At 50.3% G+C, this 18,768-nt stretch overlaps 1 protein-coding gene across 3 annotated transcripts in view; it reads left to right on the top strand.

Moving 5' to 3' along the window:
• The window catches only part of MYO5C (myosin VC), an 88,434-nt gene that overhangs the window by 44,334 nt on the left and 25,332 nt on the right, over positions 1-18,768 (top strand). For 2 of the 3 annotated variants that reach the window (XM_036033663.1, XM_036033675.1), the window contains exons 14-26: positions 267-350; positions 2,058-2,192; positions 2,613-2,710; positions 3,535-3,621; positions 4,113-4,224; positions 4,997-5,208; positions 7,536-7,701; positions 8,425-8,571; positions 10,006-10,170; positions 11,400-11,493; positions 14,062-14,125; positions 16,145-16,325; positions 18,438-18,531. In XM_036033663.1, coding sequence (XP_035889556.1) covers positions 267-350; positions 2,058-2,192; positions 2,613-2,710; positions 3,535-3,621; positions 4,113-4,224; positions 4,997-5,208; positions 7,536-7,701; positions 8,425-8,571; positions 10,006-10,170; positions 11,400-11,493; positions 14,062-14,125; positions 16,145-16,325; positions 18,438-18,531 — 1,639 coding nt within the window. The remainder of the gene's footprint in view (positions 1-266; positions 351-2,057; positions 2,193-2,612; positions 2,711-3,534; positions 3,622-4,112; positions 4,225-4,996; positions 5,209-7,535; positions 7,702-8,424; positions 8,572-10,005; positions 10,171-11,399; positions 11,494-14,061; positions 14,126-16,144; positions 16,326-18,437; positions 18,532-18,768) is intronic. The other variant, XM_036033667.1, reaches the window with a different exon arrangement.

Below are 18,768 nucleotides of genomic sequence, written 5' to 3'. Positions count from 1 at the left end.
TGGACAGTGAGTGCACAGAGCAGTCCGCAGCCCGGGAGCAGTCCAGACAGTGGGCAGCTGGGCACTTCCCATCCAGTGGTCGATTCCCAGCTCCTAACCTTATGCACTGGGGTAGCTGCGATCCACAGAGACTGAGTCTCTTTTCTAGAGGTTTGCCTCTATAGCCGCTTCATTATTCTTTCTTTAAAAAGAAAGGAAACATATGGTGCTAAGATGCTATCTGCTCTTGTCTCTTTGGAAATAATGAGTTCCTTTTCTCTGCATAGGTCGAGTATAAATGCGAAGGTTTCCTGGAAAAGAACAGAGACACTGTTTACGACGTGCTGGTTGAAATCCTGAGAGAGAGCAAGGTTTGTCGGGTCCTAAGGGGTAATTACTGCCCTGCATTCCTGGCTGTGACGTGCATGGAGCTGTGTATCAGAGAGAGGCAGAGGTGTGCATGTGTGTGTGTGTGTGTGTGTGTGTGCCATCCTGCAGTGACAAATTGCAAACCAGACATAACAAAGAAAGCTATTTAAACAGTCTTAGAATTGGCGTAAAATATGGTTCTTGCTTCTGAAAACATGCAAATCTCCACTAAGAAATCAAATGGTACAGACGACAGAGAAGAACAGCTGATACAACCACCACTTAAAGAACCACAGCTCACATTTTATCCATTTTCCTGCCCCAATGCAGGGTGGGGAAAAGTAGGTTTGCGGTTGTGAGGGCACAAAATACCGAGTTTATTCTTGTACTATTACTTATTAAGTATTGCACTATTTTCTATACGAACGACTATAAACCGACTTTTGCCCGCCCTGTAGTTACGCAGCACCCACCGTGTGCCAAGCACTGTCCCAGGTTCTGGGGATGCGGCAGGGAGCAAGGCAGACAGGTGCCCCGTGCGGGGCAGGCAGCACTAAGTGCACGAGGAAAACCCGAGCGCAAGGGAGAGGGAACCACACAGGGAGGGACAGCTGCTGGGGGCATGGAGCTCCTCGAAGCCACGGTTCTGTGCGATGGGTACTGGGTACGGTCAGTAAAGAATGACTTCTGGCTCTCCTGTTTCCTCGTTAAACACTCCCTTATTAAATAAAATCTGGGAGTAAGGCTATTTCGTAGGCCTTCGTCTTTGTGAAGATTTGGTTATCCTATTTATTTTCCTTCTTTGAAAAGATCCGAGTCCTTTGTTGACGTTGGAGTATTTTGACCACTTCCCAGATGAGTGTGGGCACTTCCTCTAAGGATCGGAAATAAATCGAAGGGCGTGACTCCCTCCGTTACTAAACTGACTGACACTAGAGAATTCAGCATGGCGGCCTGCATCTTGTGTGCAAAACTCAGTGACTTAATTCGCCAGTTGTTTCCTCCCCCACAAGCTTAGCCAAGGGCCGGTCAGGGAGGCGAGGCAGATTTCAAGGAAGCACAGACGGGCCTCCCTGCTCAGCTTTTGGAGACGCAGGAGTTTTAGATCGACTCCTCCCACAGCGGTCATGAGGACACATCAGGCAGGGAGGGGTTCTGCCCTGAAGGAGATGAATGCCTGATTAAAAAAAAAAGGGGGGGGGGGAGTTCATTCTGTGGAAGAAGATAACATTTAAAGAAGCAAATGATGCAAAGTAGAAAGTAACAAGTGACTCAAAAGAGGTACAAATAAAAAATTAAGATAGCTCAGAGGGGGTGGGGTGAAAAACATTTTAACAAAACCTCAAGTGATGAGTCAGGTTTGCGTCTGTGGGCGTGAGCACGTGGGGTGGGCGGGAGGAGATTCCAGGTGCAGAAACAAGGTGAGCCAAGGCCCAGAGGTGGCATTGTGAATGTCCCCACTGGCCTGGCACTGAGCAATCCCCACGTGTAGACATTCTCCGCTCCCATTCCTGGGAAAGAAGCCACAGTCGTCCCAAGTGAGAGCGATCCGCTTGTGGGATTGAGATTTGATGTGGAGATTGGCCAAGGTTGTCACTTGACCCTCCACTGGTTGAGATGGGCTTGTCATGACCACGTGTTTGGCTTGTACCAGCTGAGGCCTGTGGGTGAGCATTTCTGGACATTGGAATCCTCTCTGCCCTTTCCAGTTTCACCTGTGTGCCAAGTTTTTCCAAGAAAATCCGGGTCCTCCTTCCCCTTTTGGCTCAGCGATCACGATGAAATCTGCAAAGCAAGTCATCAAGCCAAACAACAAGCAGCTCCGGACCACAGTGGGGAACAAGGTACCGGGGGAGTGTCTGAGGGTGATTGGGGCCCCGGGTTCAGGCCAGGCCCCCAGGGAGCTGGGCACGGACCCCCATTCCAGGCCTGGGTGTGGGCATCAGGCTTCCTCAAATGCAGTGTAAACACAAAAGCAAAGAAAAGCAGCAGTTCATCATCGTTATAACTCCCGCATACGCCCAAGCAAACTGCCCGTGTGCACAGCAGCACGGTTTCCTCCATGTTCTGCTCTGTGGGGATGTCGGGCGGAGCAGCAGAGTGCACTAGTGATCACAGTCACAGGGGGAACCCTTTCATAGCAGATGCTTCTGCGTGAAGGTGACTTTTCCTCTTACCAAGGAGAGGTGCTTCTTTTTCCCGTTTTGCCTTGACGTAAGCACTACATGGCAGCATGACATCCGTTTTCCGACTTTGCCTCCTAGTTCCGCAGCTCTCTGTCCTTGCTCATGGAGACCCTCAACGCAACCACGCCCCACTACGTGCGCTGCATCAAGCCGAACGATGAGAAATTGCCCTTTGAGTAAGTGTTCTCATGAGGCAGGGAGGGAAAGCACTGAGCAACCAGTGTGTCCGTCTTGATGTTGGGGAGTGTGCCTACAATGGACTTGAACTTTACTGTTTCTGATTCCAAACAGTCCTGCCCTTCATATGTAACGTTAGCAAGACCCCTCTGGCTAAGCCACCTTGTCTCTAGCAGTAGGTAAAGCAGCCAGCTTTGAAAGGGCAGTCTACACTTGAAGTTTATGCAACTGAGGAAGCCAGAACACAATCCTTGATGATAAAAGAGTTTGTGTGAGTTTGAAGGAGGAAGGCTGTCGAGGGGTCACAGGTTTCACCCTCCAGCATGGCAGGAGAGAACTTTAGACTTGTTCCCTGGGCCCCGGGGAAGGGCCCCAGACCCATGAATGGAGGCTCTGGAGTCCCTCTCAGCAGACCAGAGCTAAGAGGTGTCTGAGGGGAGGCACTGTCCATGGAGGTGGTGAGTGTTTGTGGGTCACCCGAGGGCCACCTGCTGGGTGTCTTGTAAAGGGAACCCAAGCATCAGACAGGCTCCAGGATGAGGTCAGCTTGAACATTTCTTCTACTCTGTTGTCATTCGAAACTCAACCCAACGGCCATTCCCCCACAGGCCCTCTCCCTGTCACCTGCGTCAGAATCAGTCGCTCCTTTCTCGGCATCCTCAGCTTTCTGAGCTGTATCACAGAGCTGCTGTGCGAGTGGCATGTGCGTTGCAGAGACAGTCCTGCTCCTGGAGCTCATGGTCTAGGCAGCGCTGCTACACTCTTTGTGGGTGTTATCATTGTGTATGATGGCTTAATGCATTATAAAATCGTCTTCCTTAAGGTTTGACTCCAAAAGAATTGTCCAGCAGCTGCGAGCCTGTGGCGTTTTGGAAACAATTCGCATCAGCGCACAGAGCTACCCATCCAGGTACGGTGTCGCCCTTGTTTGGGGGAAGAGTGCCCAACTTCAGGTCTGTACTGAGAACCAAGGGAGGGGTGGCCATGGATTCTGTCACGTACTTTCATAAGATGCTCCCGAGATTTGTCCCACTGTGCTGTGGGAGGACCAGAGAGGGTGATACGCAGGCAGAGGCAGGCGTGATCCCCACCCCATCACCCATCTCAGCTGCCAGTGGGGGTCACCCGTTGCCTCCCAGTGCGCCTGGGAAAGGGACCTGGGGCTGGAGACGGAAGGACAATTGGTGGAGCGGAGAGTTAACAAAAACAGTCCAGGTTGCAGACAGGGGTGCCCAGCAGGAGATTTGGGTGGGGTCCCAGCAGGGAAGGGGGTCAGAGGTCAGTGCCATCGTCCCCAGGACAGACCCCACCCTGCCAGCAGCAACAACTAAGGCCACTAGATCCACAGACCTGACCCCCTCCCTCTCTGGCACACCCCTTAGATCCGCTCTGACTTTCCAGGTGGACCTACATCGAGTTCTACAGCCGCTACGGCATCCTCATGACCAAGCAGGAGCTTTCGTTCAGCGACAAAAAGGAGGTCTGCAAAGCGGCTTTACACAGGCTCATCCAGGTCAGTCTTGTTCACCTCTGAACACGTTTCCTCGGCTTTGCCTCAGTCTCTGCACTACAGTTGTCCTGAATGGCGAGGAAGAAAGAAGGTGCGCCCTAAGCATTAGTGTGTGCTCCGGAGGTCAGAGCAGACACGCTCCCAGGGCACAATTTCCTGACAGGAGGGGCCTCCTTCGAGACCCGAACTCGAACCACCAGTGCCCTCCTGTCCTGCCTTGTTCCCCCACATTCCAGAGCTCTCCCACGGGCCTGGTTTATGTTGCACAGCCAACTAGACAGTCCCTACGCGGGGGGTTCCAGGCACGGCACTCAGCGTGAGTTTAGATGGTTGCTGAAGCAGCCAGTGGGCTGTGATGGGAGCGAGATGGGGAAGGAGTTACCACGGCCGGCCAGGAGGGGGCAGCACAGAGAAGCCAGCGTGAGGCCGAAGGAAGCGTTTCCAGGTGCCCTGCCCCTCGGTGGAAGCCACACAAGGGAGTCTGCAGCTCCCCGAGGGCCCCCCGCTGACCTTCACCACGGAGGCATGGCCCTCCCCCTAACAGGTGGGCAGACGCCTCCACCTCACGTCCATTTCTCCCCCAAAGCGGCTTTAAACAAACGAGTCAAAATGCACATTTCTAGATCACAGTCAGAGTTTTTCTGCTTTATGTCAAAGAACAGATATGTAAAAATATCTATGTTTTTGGCACCTTTGAATCTCTAAACATCTTTTCTAAATACTCTAGAAAATCTGAAAAGATTTTGTTTCTGATCATATTGTTTTTCTCTTCCAGGACTCTAACCAGTACCAGTTCGGTAAAACCAAAATTTTCTTCAGAGCAGGGCAAGTGGCTTATCTGGAGAAACTCCGCTTAGATAAACTGAGGCAGGGCTGTGTTCTGATACAGAAGCACGTCCGTGGCTGGCTGCAGAGGAAAAAGTTCCTCCGAGAGAGACAAGCTGCGCTGACAATCCAACAGTACTTCCGGGGCCAGCACACTGTGAGGTATGTTGGAACCAAGGTAGACTTGAATTGTGCCGCCTTCTTTGCTGATCACTTCCAGGGGGTGGGGCCTGTCAAGGGCAAATCATTTTTCTGCTGGGACCCAGGGGACGTATCCCTGAGGTGGCCATAAGCCTCAGGATGAGAAGGGTGTGGCCCTCGGTAGCAGGTAGTGCTGACTCTGCCTGCTGTCCCCGTGTGGGAGAGGTGACAGCCAGGACCCTGGAGAGAGGAAGCCCCCCTCAGGGCATCTCTGAAGAGGGTCGGAATTCCTGATGAGACGAGGTAGAGAGACTGGGTCCCTGGTCTATGGGAACCAAAAATGCCTAAGAAGACCAGGACCCTAGCGAAGTCCCTGAGTAAAGACGTCATAAATAGCCACTAACCAGCCCGTTGGATGGCAGGGGTCAGACCACACTGGGGGGCTCGATGGCAAGGCCCTGCCAGCAGACACAGAGCCCTGGGGCAAGGCTAATGCTGTGGCCCCAAGGGGCCGACTGAGCAGAGGGCTGTTCCACCAGCTGTGCCCATCCCAGCCCTCCCTGAGCACTTCCAGAGGCCACGCTGAGCTGGCCTGTGAGACAGGCATTCTTCCCGGAAAGCATGGTGTGCTTCTGTGTGTCCACCTGGCTCTTTCATGGTGTGCTCCTAGCATGGTTGAGAAGCAGGTGTGTCGTTGAACCTGACCTCCAGCAGCATCTGTCTGCTCCATGTGGTTGGCTCACCATAGCCTTCATTTCGGCATGCCCCAAACCGGACTTGCCATTGCAGCCTCACTCCCCCAGGCAGCCGCTGTGCACGCACTTGCAGCCAGGCTCGCCCTCCCGTGCTTCTACATTCAGTTAATAACAGCAGTCTCTGGGGCAGGAAACCCCAGGGTTTCCTTCTTCCCTAAACTTATGCTTCCCTTCCATGTGGGAATCACAGAGGCCTGACTATTCTGTGCACCCTTTCACTTGCCTCTTGGGTCTGTCCCATTCATTCCATTCCCTGGGCGCCTGCCCTGGATGAGGTCTTCATCACCCCCTGCCTTATGCCCTTAGAGCATGTCCCTCCACCCACTGCCTTTCTCTCCATCTTCCTAAGTGGGGTCTGACTGGGCCAATGCTCTCTGCTCCTGCCCTGATGCCTCCAGTGGCCCATTTCCTACAGAAGAGCGTTCAGTCTTTGACATGGTACTCAAGGCCCCGTGGCCCAGATGCATTCACAGGGATGGACGTTCGTGAGGACAGGGACCAAGGGACCATACGTGTCTGGTTCCCATTACATCCATGCCCAGGACCGAGCACAGTGGCTATCACATAGTAGGTGTCACATGTATATATACACACATATATTTCTTGTTAATTATATATATTTTAATAACAAAAAGTCCCTATCTATTCTTCTAACCTCATTGACTGCTAATAGTTTATATTCTTGCAACTTTAGACAGATTCTCTTTTTCTAAATATTTCAGGCACCACTAGGCCTCCGTGCCTTCTCATGCGCCTTCCACGCCTTCACTGGCCTCTCGGCCCCTTCTCCAACCTTTACTGCTGTCCACAGAAATTCTTTTCTCTCACAGGCTGGCTCATGTATCAGCGCTCCCCAAGCAGTGTTGTAAGCTCTCTCTTCTGGATATTTTAGTGGTCATTTTATTTTTCTCAAATCCCACTTGCCCATTTAAATGTCTGTCTGCTCCATGAAGTTGTAAATTCTGAAGGTAAGAACTTTGTCTTTCTCTCCAGTCCTTTCTATAGGAGCCAGCAGACTTGTCTGTAAGGGCAAAATTCTTTGAGCTTCTGGGACCCTGTAGTTTCTCTCACAACTATTCACCCCTGCCACTGTAGCATGAGATCAGCCATAGGGAATGTTGTAAAAAAAACACAGACATGGTGTGTGCCAGTAAAACTGGACAATCACAGATGGAAAGCTGCAGGTTTGCTGCCAGGGCCACAGTTTGCCGACCCCTGATCTAGAGCCCTCAGCACGATTCCCCACAAGAATGAACGAACAGATGAGCGAGCAGGTGCAATACCGCAGCCCAGGTTGTCGTCACAGTCTGTGTGGGTGTGAGCGAGGTGGAGTGTCAGCCTGAATATGAGCAGTGTGACCGTTCCCCTGGTTCCTTGTGCCTGGAGCACATCCACGTTCAGCTCGGGGCGAACGGGGAGATGATAATGACGGATCTCCAGTGGGCGTTAGGGTAAACCACTTGTAGAGCGTAGTGTGCAGATGTGCAACACATGCAACTTACTCCTTAGTAGGAAAGAGCCGCACAGCCAGTCGTGCTGTAGGAGTCAGTGCTCTGTGGGCAGCAGACTGACTCCACGCTCTCCTTAACCAAGGAAAGCTGTCACCGCAGCGGCCTTGAAGGAGGCATGGGCAGCCATCATCATTCAGAAGTACTGCCGTGGATATCTCATTCGCAGCTTGTACCAACTGATCCGCATGGCCACCATCACTATCCAGGCCTACACCCGAGGACTCCTGGCAAGGAGGAGGTATCGGAAGGTACGGTCAAGACCACGTGCTTTCCCAGGGCTCGTGTTATGTTTCAGCAGCAGTACAGGCATACCTCATTTTATCACACTTTGGGTTTTTTAAAACTATGTAAATTGACAGTTTGTGGCAACTCCGTGTCAAGTAAGTCTGTCAACACAATTTTTCCAACAGGCTTAGACAATGGACAGCATTGTTTAAGCAGCAAAGTATTTTTAATTGTTATGTGCTTTTTACATAGTATTAATACTTTGTTTAGCAGCAAAGTATTTTTAATTGTTATGTGCTTTTTTCAGACATAATGCTATTGCACTCTTAATAGACTACAGTATGGTGTGAACATAACTCATATGCACTGGGAAACCCAAAAATTCCTGTTACCATCGCTTCACTGGAATACCCACTTTACGGTGGTGGTCTGGAACTGCACGCACAATCTCTCTCAGGTGCTCCTGTAGCGAGGTCGTGTTTTTATACGAAGACCTTGCTAGAGAGCAGGAAGTTCTGATATGTGAATTTTCATACATGTCTGCTACAGGTGGAATTTGATTATTATTTTAAAAGTCTATTATGGGTCTGTTTCAAAGGTATACTGTAGGTCTCTGTGGAATGATTACAAGAAATTCATATTTTATACTGTGGGAATATTTTGGTAGTTGCACCTCCCAACGTTGGAGGAGTTGATAGAGAAAGAGTGGAGATCCAGTTTGCATCTCATGGAATCTTGTTTTAAAGATGCTGGAGGAACACAAGGCTGTGATCCTTCAGAAACATGCTCGGGCTTGGCTGGCCAGACGCAGATTCCAGAATATCCGGCGTTTTGTGCTCAACATTCAGCTTACTTACAGGGTCCAGCGTTTGCAGAAAAAGCTAGAAGATCAGGTAGGTGTTCATATTGCATCTTTCATATGTACTTTTTCTAAGAGGTATGCTTTTTTCTGGGCCAGCTCCTTAGCTGTGCAGTAACTGTTGCACCCACGTCAGGAGGCTCAGACAGTCTACACTCACACCTGAGCTGGAAAAGGGCACATTGTGAATGGCTGCCGCACATGGCTGTGTGGGGTGCACACCACGCAGGCCCTGCCCAGGGGGCCAGCTGGGGCTGAAGTCTAGCCTGGTTCTGCTTGCCGACCCCTGTGTGCTGGCACGGAGCTGGGCTGCCTTGAGGCAGGGGTGCCTTTTTAATTTGCACAAAGTTTCTGTCTGCGTGCCAAGTCCTTGCCCCCTCAGGGATGTATTGGCTCAGAGGAGCTGCCACTTTCTAATTTGCCCAAAGGTCCGTAAGGTCTAGCTGCAGCCCTGCCTCGTTTGACAAGACTCCTCAGGCCATTCCCACTGGGAGGGAAAAAATCCACATGCTCTCCCCCAGTGGGCAAGAGCTGTGGAATATGCAGCGTCCAGGTCTATAAAACAACTCCTGGGTCTGCCTCAGTTTATGCTGAGGTTCTCCTGAGGTGAACTTTACATCTAGCCTTAAACTATACTGTAGGGTCTTTAGTGAATGGATAAATGTGCCAGCAAAAAAACTTGGAATTTTGATGCAACTTCCCCTGATGGCACTGCTGTGATAGGCCTGTGTGTTATATGGCTCGTGCAGAACGGCAGAAAAACAGCTGGGAGCAGGCCCCGTGAGAGTCCCAACACTGCCTGGGTTCCGTTCTACGTGTATCAATTCACTAGGGCTAGCACAGACTGGGCAGCTTAAATGACCGACATTTATTTTCTCACAGTTCTGGAGGCTGGAAGTCCAAGTTCAAGGTGTTGGCAGAATTGGTTTCTACTGAGTTGTCCCTCCTTGGCTGGCAGATGGCCATGCCCTCCCCGTGTCTTCACATTGTCTCCCCCGACCCCGCGTGTGTCTGTGTCCTAATCTCTCCTCCTTATAAAGACACTGGTCAGGCTGGACTGGGGCCCGCCCACGTGACCTCATTTCACCTCTGATTTATCTTAAAGACACCTTCTCCAATCCAGTCACATTCAGAAGTACTGGCTGTTAGGACTTCACCACGTGAATTTGGGGGGCAGTGGGGAGCACAGTTCAACCCCCAACACCAGAGGGGTCCCGGCACTGCAGGCCTGGACTGGCCCCACACTGAACGGCTGCCGCCAGCTCGGGAACACATTTGCCCGACCAGGTCTGCCTCGCTGTGTCCCCTGGAACGAAGAGGCGCATTCCCGCCATCATAATGATAAATGGGATCGGCATAACCAAACCTCTGAAAGATTTAGGTGCTGTGTTAAAGGTTGTGAGAAGCAAATGCAGCAGTCTCTATATTTGGGGTAAACCCCTAAGCACCTGCTGTTTCTTTTCTCCAGAACAGAGAGAACCACGGGCTGGTGGAGAAGCTGACCAGCCTGGCTGCTATTCGGGCCAGTGACGTGGAGAAGATTCAGAAACTGGAGTCAGAACTGGACAGGGCAGCGGCCCACAGGCTCGGTTACGAGGAGAAGGGGAAGAAGTACAAGGCTGCTGTGGAAGAGGTCTGTGCTGGCCAGGACTCTGGCCATGCCCTCATGTCTCCCAGCGGAAGAGACCACGGTGCAGATTTGCCCGCAAAGAAGATTTTTGCAGAGCAGATTTTGCTATTGGCTTCTCCCATCCTAGGGAACCTCCCTTTCAGAGGAGGGGGGACAGAGCCCCCGAGTCTAAGGAAGGAAAAGGAGGCCCAGGCTTTAAAAAAGACAACATAAAGTTTCTCCTTCCTCTTAACCTTCGCTAAGTGACGAAAAGCCAAGGAGGGCCAGATGCTTCCCTCTCTGCCAGGGTGACCTGGGTCCCCTGTGGCTTGTCCGTCTGGTGTGTGCCCTGGACCGTCTTACCCAGAGCAGCAGGGCAAAGCCCGAGGCAGGCTTTCATCTCTGTGGTGCGGGAGGAGGAGCAGCAGACACACAAATCCACTGTCCTGGGTTTAAATTTTGTCTTTGCTGCTATCTGGCTGGGTGGCCTAGGACAAGTCACCCTCACCCTCTCTGAACCTTAGTTCCCTCATATGTAAAACGGAAATAACAAAAATGGGCTTGACAGAGTTGTTTCAAGGTGTTTTGTAGACAAATGCCTGTCATAGAACCCTGCACAAGCACAAGCTAGTATTTCCTACGGAGGTGGCCTTTGTTACCGTCCATTCTCCTGCACTTGCCAAAGCCCTACAGCACCCACGGTGTGGCAGCCTGGGGTCCCAGGGCGCCTCTCCACTCCCCCCCTGCTGCTGGCATCGCCCACACTGTCGGGGCCACCAGCCGTCCATCAGCACCGTCTGCCAGCCCAGCAGGCCATTGGCTAGGAACAGCTAAACTAGCAGAACTTCTGTCATGGTCACCATCCTTCCTTCCTGAGCCGTAACACTCTTCGAGTACAAGTCCACATCATGTCACAAACAATTTCTCTCATATTAACTAAGTACCCTGTCTATTGAGAAGCTCAAAAAGAGGATAGAGAAGATTGCTTGACTTTGAGGAGAACTTGGTTTGGTTCTTTCTCCTTGGTTTTAGCCACTGCAGGTTGGGAAGTGGTGACTGCTGGAAGTCACGTGGTGAGTGCCTGAATGTGGAGGTAAACGCAGTGTCCAGCAGCAGGCTGGCGCTGGCTGGTGTCCATGGGCAGGAACGGGTGTGTGCATATTTGAAACACACAGTGTTTCCCCAAGAAAGACAATGGGGACAAAACTTAAAATGAGGTTTTCAAAGAAGCTCTTTTTCCTTCCCTTTGCTAGAAATTGGCAAAGCTTCAAAAGCATAATTCAGAACTGGAAACACAAAAGGAGCAGATACAGCGGAAGCTTCAGGAGCAGACCAAAGAGCTCAAAGGTAAAGCCCCAGGTGGCCTGATCCGTGCGTGAATCCAGGTGTTCCCTTTTCCAGTCATCCTGGAAATAACTGTTGGCTGTGAACCGAGTCTTAGGCAGCATCAGAAATCTCTGGTGTATACTTAGTACAACAAGAAACTTTTTGCTCCACAGAGAATAACTGCATGTGAATTGTGGTAACTTTTTACCCTATAGATCCATCTGTTGTCAGACAGCACAGCGACCCCCGTCCCAGGCCTCCCTGGGCCATTTGGGAGGTGGACATGTGTGGGCCCTCAGCCTGGCGCTCTTTCCTCACAGGTGGAAAGGATGTGTGCGTGCGTGGCTGTGCCGGTGGGTAGCCGGGCGAATGTGGGAGTAGTGTTTGTTTGCCACAGATTTGCAGTCAAATTTTTGATCTGCCCAAGACCACTCGGTCTAAGGGGTGCCCATGTCCTCTGCCACTGCCCTGGCGCTGAACAGAGGACACTGCTGAGCTCAGGAGCCACATCGCCCCCAGGCCGTGAGATGCAGACGCTGGAAACCGGGTGCTGTCACTTTTATTTAGGGCTGTGGAGCAGCTGCTCTCAGCCTAGCTCTGTCCATCTGTAGCTTTCCTACTTGAATTCTAATCACAAGCACTTGCTAAATCCCAACAGGCTCATGAGCTTGGTGGTTCCTGACCAGAGAGTTTAAGTCACTGCACTCGCTTGCCTGTCTTTTCCAGGAATCTTTTTCCTTCAGCTCTGACGTGGGGCATTCGAGGCACGAGGCTTCAGACCTGGGCGTTGAGCTCACCCAGGCCCAGCTCTGGGTGGGGATCCAGAGCACAGAGCCCTGGGGGTTCGGGTCAGAGTGTGACAGAGGCACACGTCAGCAGGGGGAGTAAACCCTGAGTCCTGGTCAGGAGAGCAGGAAAGGCCGTTCAGATGAGGCCAGGGATGGGCATGACGGCCTGCTCCAGGCTCCGCGTGCGCTCCACCCTGCCTCTGAAGACTGATGCTGAACAGAGGGAGGTCAGAAGTCTATGAGTAAACCTTGAACCTGAATTAGGGGAGGACTTACCCACTGTCACCTTTTCTATTACAATACACTACCCTTGAATGTCTGGGGTTTTTTCTTTCGGTGGAATTTCCCACAAGAAAATTTAAATCTCCACAAGTGTATTCTAAAAATGACATCATCGACAACATTAACCTGTTTGGGTAGATAATTTTATACCTTTTTCTAAAAAGTATGTGAAAACTTTCAGACCAGTGTTTATAAACTGCTTGCCCTGAGGGTCTCCCTACACACAGCAAACAGTGTTTGGGGAAAAGCACCAGCCTTCACTCACCCTGTGACCTGTGCCTAAGGGATGTCCTCAAAGCCATCCGCCTTTTCGAGATTCTGGCTTGGACGCCACTCTACTGCCCTTGGGGGAGAGGCACATGTGAACAGCCTGTTTAGCCTTTTTGCAAATGGCCCAAGATGTTAAGCGCCAGAACTGAATTCTTTGAGTGAACTGAAAATCGCAAGGATATCAAATATGCTAACTTCTAAATTTAACCTCAGGCATCTTCTCTCATATGTTCTGGCTGACTCATGACATTTTGAAGCAGTCATTTTAATTCAGGGATATTTGACACTGCATTGGACAAACTATTGAACTGTGGTTTGGGGGCTTCTTTTAACCAGATAGTTTGGAGGACTGCCGCTGTCACTTCCTCCCGGGGCTCCGCTCTGGGGCGGGACTCAGAGATGGGGCAGAAGGCGAACGAGCGTCCGCGGAGTACAGGCAGGGACAGCAGACGCTGCTGGGCCGCATCCGCCGTCAGCCCGCTCCGGCGTGAAGGGCCCCTGGGGTGTGTGGGCATGACGGGACGTGGGACCCTCACAGCCAGGGAATGGCCGGAGCCCCGGCGACTGTTCGCTCGTTGTCCAGTGCGCCCTTCGCCTCCACTCTGTGTTTAAGTGAAACAGTGTTGGTTTTACACTTCCTCTTCCCCAGATGAAGACTGACACTTCATTATTTTCGTGAATATCCTGAGTGACTGGTTCTCGATCGAGAGGAACTTTTGTTCCTCCCTGACCCCCAGAGACAGTTGGCAATGTCTGGAGACATCTCTGATCATCACGACTGTGGAGCTGTTACTAACATCTTTTGGTAGAAGCCAGGGGTACTGCTCAGCACCCTCCAATGCACAGGACAGCCCCTCCATGACGAAGAGTTACCTCGCTTGATGTACCAATTGTGTGGAGATTGAGAAACCCTATCATAAATTGATCATTTTTCCCCAAAGGGTTTCTATTTACTTTTAATAATAATATTTATTATCTCAAAGCCAGTATGCATAATGTTAATCAAACAAATGATAGACCAATAAAAATACTACAAATGAAACTAAGTATAGATTCCAACATGACAAATTTGTGAGAATTATTATTTTGAACCCCCGTATTTCTAATTTATAAAAGTGACATAACTATACTCTCATCCTATTAATAATGAACACTCCACGATTGTTTTTGCATTCTCTCCTAAACACGATGTGAAACAACCAAGGCATTGGTTTGCAAACATATTTCCAAAAGCATTGTCTTTCCACAGGAAAAATGGATGACCTCACCAAGCAGCTCTTTGAAGACGTGCAGAAGGAAGAACGGCAGCGAATGTATGAGTCTCCTCTGCCTTACAGCGGCCGCTGTTCTCTCCCCCTGCTGTTCTCTACTCTGCTTCTCAGCTTGCAGACAGCACATCACAGATACAGGAGAGTGGGGCGTGCACAGTTTTAGGAAGTGGGAGACCTGGGGATTCGTGAGAGCTAAGGCCCACAGTGTGCGCCTTTCAGACACTGCACAGGTTCTGCAGTTGTGGGCAGTGGACCCCCTGGGGAATTTCTTGCTTTCCCTTAATTGCTAAGACACTGAGAAGTTCAGAGACGGCCACTCCTTTCAACTCCCATCAAGTCTAAGAAGTAAGATTATTGCCTGGGGGAATAAACCTCCCTCCCTTCCCCTACCTGTTATATCTGTTAACTTGACTCTAGTCCCAGACAATAAGGGATATAAAACCTGTCACTGAAACTAAGGCAGCCCCCCATGACCTTGTACTGTACCAGCCCCACCTTTTCTATGCCAATATCAAACCCTTTGCTAATCTGCAAAGACTTCCATTTGGGCTCCCTTCTCTTAAGGAGTCAACTGGAAGCTTTTAGATCTCAAAGCAGAAATGCATGGTGGGGTGTTGGGGGGAGATGGGACCTTCGTGGCCTGTCTCTGCTGGGGAGCAGGAAGCTCCGGGCTGCCTGGGGTGGTAGGACACACAGCTTCCCCGTGCACTTAGTTAGCAGGGGAGCCTGGGCCTGGGCGAGGGGCAGGATGCCCCAAGTCGGGGGGTGGGGGGTCTGTCACTGGAGCACTCCAGGAGCTGACAAACAGACAGAGTGTCTCCTGATGCTGCATCAGCTTAAAACTAGGAATATTTGACTCTTCACCTTGAAAAATCTCTTTTTCTATGAACTCTTAATTCTAGGAGAGGAGCTCAGTTTTTGGCACCTCCCTGTGTCCTGGGGCCGCTTGGAGAGACCACTTCCAGCAGGGGGCTCAGAGAGCCAGGCTGAGGCGGGTCATGTGGAGCTCTCTGCAGTCCTCGTCAGCATGTTCCTGTAACTTGGTTTGGCCCGGTCGGCCACGGGGCAGTCTCAGCCACTGGCACAACCCTCCAGGGGTGCAAAGATGCCCATGCCCACAGTCTGAGGGCACGCACCCACACAGTTTAGACGACAAATTTAAGCTTCTGTTTACATGTGACCTCTGGCTGTGTTCTGTGGCTTTTCTTAAAACCTGAAAACAGAGTCTAAAATTTTGTCAATATCTGTCAAAGGAAATGAAACAAAAACCTGCTGGGAATGGGACTCTCTTCCTCAGAGTTTTTCTCTTTGTACTGTAAAAGCAAGTCGGTTATAAAATGAACTGAGCTGACAGCTTAGCGAGTAGAATGATGCTTCACAAACCCACGGGGCCCCTAGAACTGCCTCAGTTCTAACCGGGCCCCTGAGCTGTGCTGGGCTGGTCTAGGGCATGTGTCTCTCTTCAGTTGCTTTCTTGGTCGGTCGTCCCATATTTAATCGAGCAACTATTGCATGAGAAATTGGGTTTTCATGAACTTTGGGCATCTAAATTTGCTGAAATTTATTCTAGAATGTTTGAAGAGCTGGACCCTTTGACATATTAAATGACTGCATTAACTTGTTTAGGACCAAGCCAAACCCCTCCTGGGTCCTTGGAACTTGGCAGTGGCCAGGACTTGATAGAAAGTGTCAAGGTCTTTGTCGAAGGAAGTGGCCTCTCCAAGGCAACCTCATGGAGCCAGGGGGCTTTGGGAGCACAGTAGCCCAGCCACCACTGAGTCTTCAAGTCCAGCCTCCCCATTCTGTGTTTCCTCTGTGCGGGACCACTGTGGTCCAGCTTCTCCGATCAGAAGGTGTGGGAAGCTTTCTTAACCTAAGGAGACAGGAAACATTCAGCTAAAAATAAGGCCATTGTTTATCAGAACTGTCACAATAGCCCCTAATTAACTTGGCTCATTCTCTGGAGTCTCCTCTTCTTTTCAAAATGGTATATTGTTCTAAGCCAGGGTAAAGACTTTAGAGATGATTCTGAATTCATTATTTTTCCCTTTTGCTGCCTAGACTTCTTGAAAAAAGTTTTGAATTGAAAACACAAGACTATGAGAAGCAGATCTGCTCTTTGGAAGAAGAAATTAAAGCTCTGAAGGATGAGAATGTGCAACTACAACATCAGCTGGAGGAAGAGCGCATCACCTCCGACGGCCTAAAGGGGGAAGTGGCCCGGCTGAGCCAACAGGCGAAGGTAGAAGCTGCTTCTCACTTTCAGACGCGCTATTTGGCTGAGTCAGTTCAGTTGCCCAGAGGGAGCAGTTTCGCATTCCCACAGGGTCAGACAGCTGAACACGTCTAAAGGCCAACAGTGAAAGGACCCTGATTCCTTCACTTCTTCCAAGTATAAACCCCCAAGCCACTTTTGATTTAACAATAATTGCTTTTCATGTTTTATCTTTTAAATACTTATTTATTTAAGACAGGGAGGAAGGGAGGGAGAAGGAGAGGGAGAGAAACATCAGTGTATGGTTGCCTCCAGCACACCCCCTACTGGGGACCTGGCCCGCAGCCCAGGCATGTGCCCTGACTGGGAATCGAACCGGAGACCCTTTGGTTCGAAGGCCGGCCCTCAATCCACTGAGCTACACAAGCCAGGGCATGCTTTTCATATTTTAAAGGTCAGCTCTGTAACATAAAATCACTCAAATATACTGACCTAAAGAATGTGTCCAAATTAAATTATAACTTGACATGAACTCTTATGCAATCCATCATGTTGCCATGCATCCGTAAATGTCTGCGTTACAACTAGATTGCCTCCCTGTCAGAACCTCACATTCTGAACTATCGTCAGGCAAGCCCACGAGAGCAGTGATCTGTGCTTGGACAACCAAGACTGAGCTGAAATCCCTTCCCTACAGGAATACACAAACCTGTGTGTCCCTAAGTTCTTAAGTGCAAAACATCTCAGTGTAAGTTGGAAAGCTTTTAAGCTTCCACTAAATACGCGAAACACACATTAGTAGAATATGTGTTAAGATTCGCAAATATTCTTTGTGATTGTCATGGAACAGCCATGTGTTTAGAAGATCACTAGGACTGACAGCTGAGCTGCCAATGAACTTCACAGCAGAGCTGTCCATACTGCCTGGGCCCATGGACTGGGGGACCAGGAGGAACCACACTTTCCTATGACAGCTGCATTCTGAGCAGTCACATAAGAATGTGGCTGTCAGTCTGTGGGGGGCATGCCATCTGGCTACAGTCTGTATCTTGGGAAATCACATGGCTGCACTTGGGGTGAGGCACTACTGTTTGTCACTTATTTCCTCTTTGGTGACTAAAACTGTGGTCCAGACTCTCCCATGTGGTGGAGATTAATCTTATTTGCAAAGAAAGTAAATGTATCATCATCAAGTTATCTGTGTGATAATCCATCTGTAAGTAAATACGCTTATGACTTGTAATAAGTGCTAAAACATTACAAAGAGCAGGGCTTTTGGATCAGAGAACCCTGGGCCCCATCAACTTGCCCTGTGACCCTGAACGTGCCATTTACCCTTCATGCAGCTTCAGGTTGCTAATCGATAAAAAGTTGCTCTGCTCACCTATGGGCCCGTCATAAGGAAGAGGTTGTGTATGTAAGGCGATCAGTAGATGTCAGTTTGATCGCCCTTCTCAGCCCTGTAGAAGCAGGGGTGATAGCCCTTAAACACTTAGACTAATTGACAAAAACACCAGCTAGGGGTTAGTCACCTCTGCACAGCTACCATGGCTACAAAGGCACAGATCTGAGCTCCCTCCTCCAGGTGAGCTCACACGGTAAATAAAGGCAGAATACAGCTTCCTCCCCACAATGAGGGCTGCCCCTCAGTGGACCCCAGTCACGCCCCATGGCCACACCCCCACCTTTTGGCTGTGCACTGGCCTGCCACTGCACCACGTCCAAACCTCCCCGCAGCCCGAATCCGCGCTTCTGGAGGTGGCAGCCTTGTCCACACCCTCACATCCAAGACTGCATCGAAAGAGAATTTAACCCCTTCAATTTTACTTCTTCCAGCTCCCCTTACTCCCCACCCCACCTGAGCTTGTAGTAAATAGTTATTGTTTCTCTTTAAGTAAGGAAACCAAGTCTGTTGATACAACTGGGTAGATCTGGGAATAATTAACATACTTTGGGCAGTTAAACATGTTTCAAGGCCACACTGTATGTATGGGCAGTGATGGTTTAACAAGAGTTTAAGAAACTGCAGTGAGGATGCCCTGCACAGATCCAAAGTACCGAAAGAGTACTCCTTTTGCTTAATATAAATTGTAATAGCTGTCTTTTTTCCTCACCTGGTATGGTCGTTGCACGATTCAGACCATCTCCGAGTTTGAAAAGGAGATAGAGCTACTTCAGACACAGAAGATAGACGTGGAAAAACACGTGCAGTCGCAAAAGCGGGAAATGAGAGGTAACAGAAACCCGAGTCCTGAGCCCATGGGGTGCAGACTGCATTTATCCTAGGTGTCACCGCCAAGGAAAAGAGTCCTTTGACCTGCATGAGGCAGGCTGGCTAGCGGGTTGGTTGGATATATGGTAAGCTGAATAGCTGGTTGGCTTCACAGTAGCTGGTGGGTTAAAGAGCTGGCGAGTTCCTAAGCTGCTGGTTAGCTGGAGACCCTGTGACACTGGAGCACTGGGCCCTAGA

This window comes from Phyllostomus discolor, chromosome 1 (genome assembly GCF_004126475.2).
Source record: "Phyllostomus discolor isolate MPI-MPIP mPhyDis1 chromosome 1, mPhyDis1.pri.v3, whole genome shotgun sequence".
NCBI lineage: Eukaryota > Metazoa > Chordata > Mammalia > Chiroptera > Phyllostomidae > Phyllostomus > Phyllostomus discolor.
The sequence above is the reverse complement of the archived record's forward strand: the minus strand, read 5'-3'. Positions and strand labels throughout refer to the sequence as shown.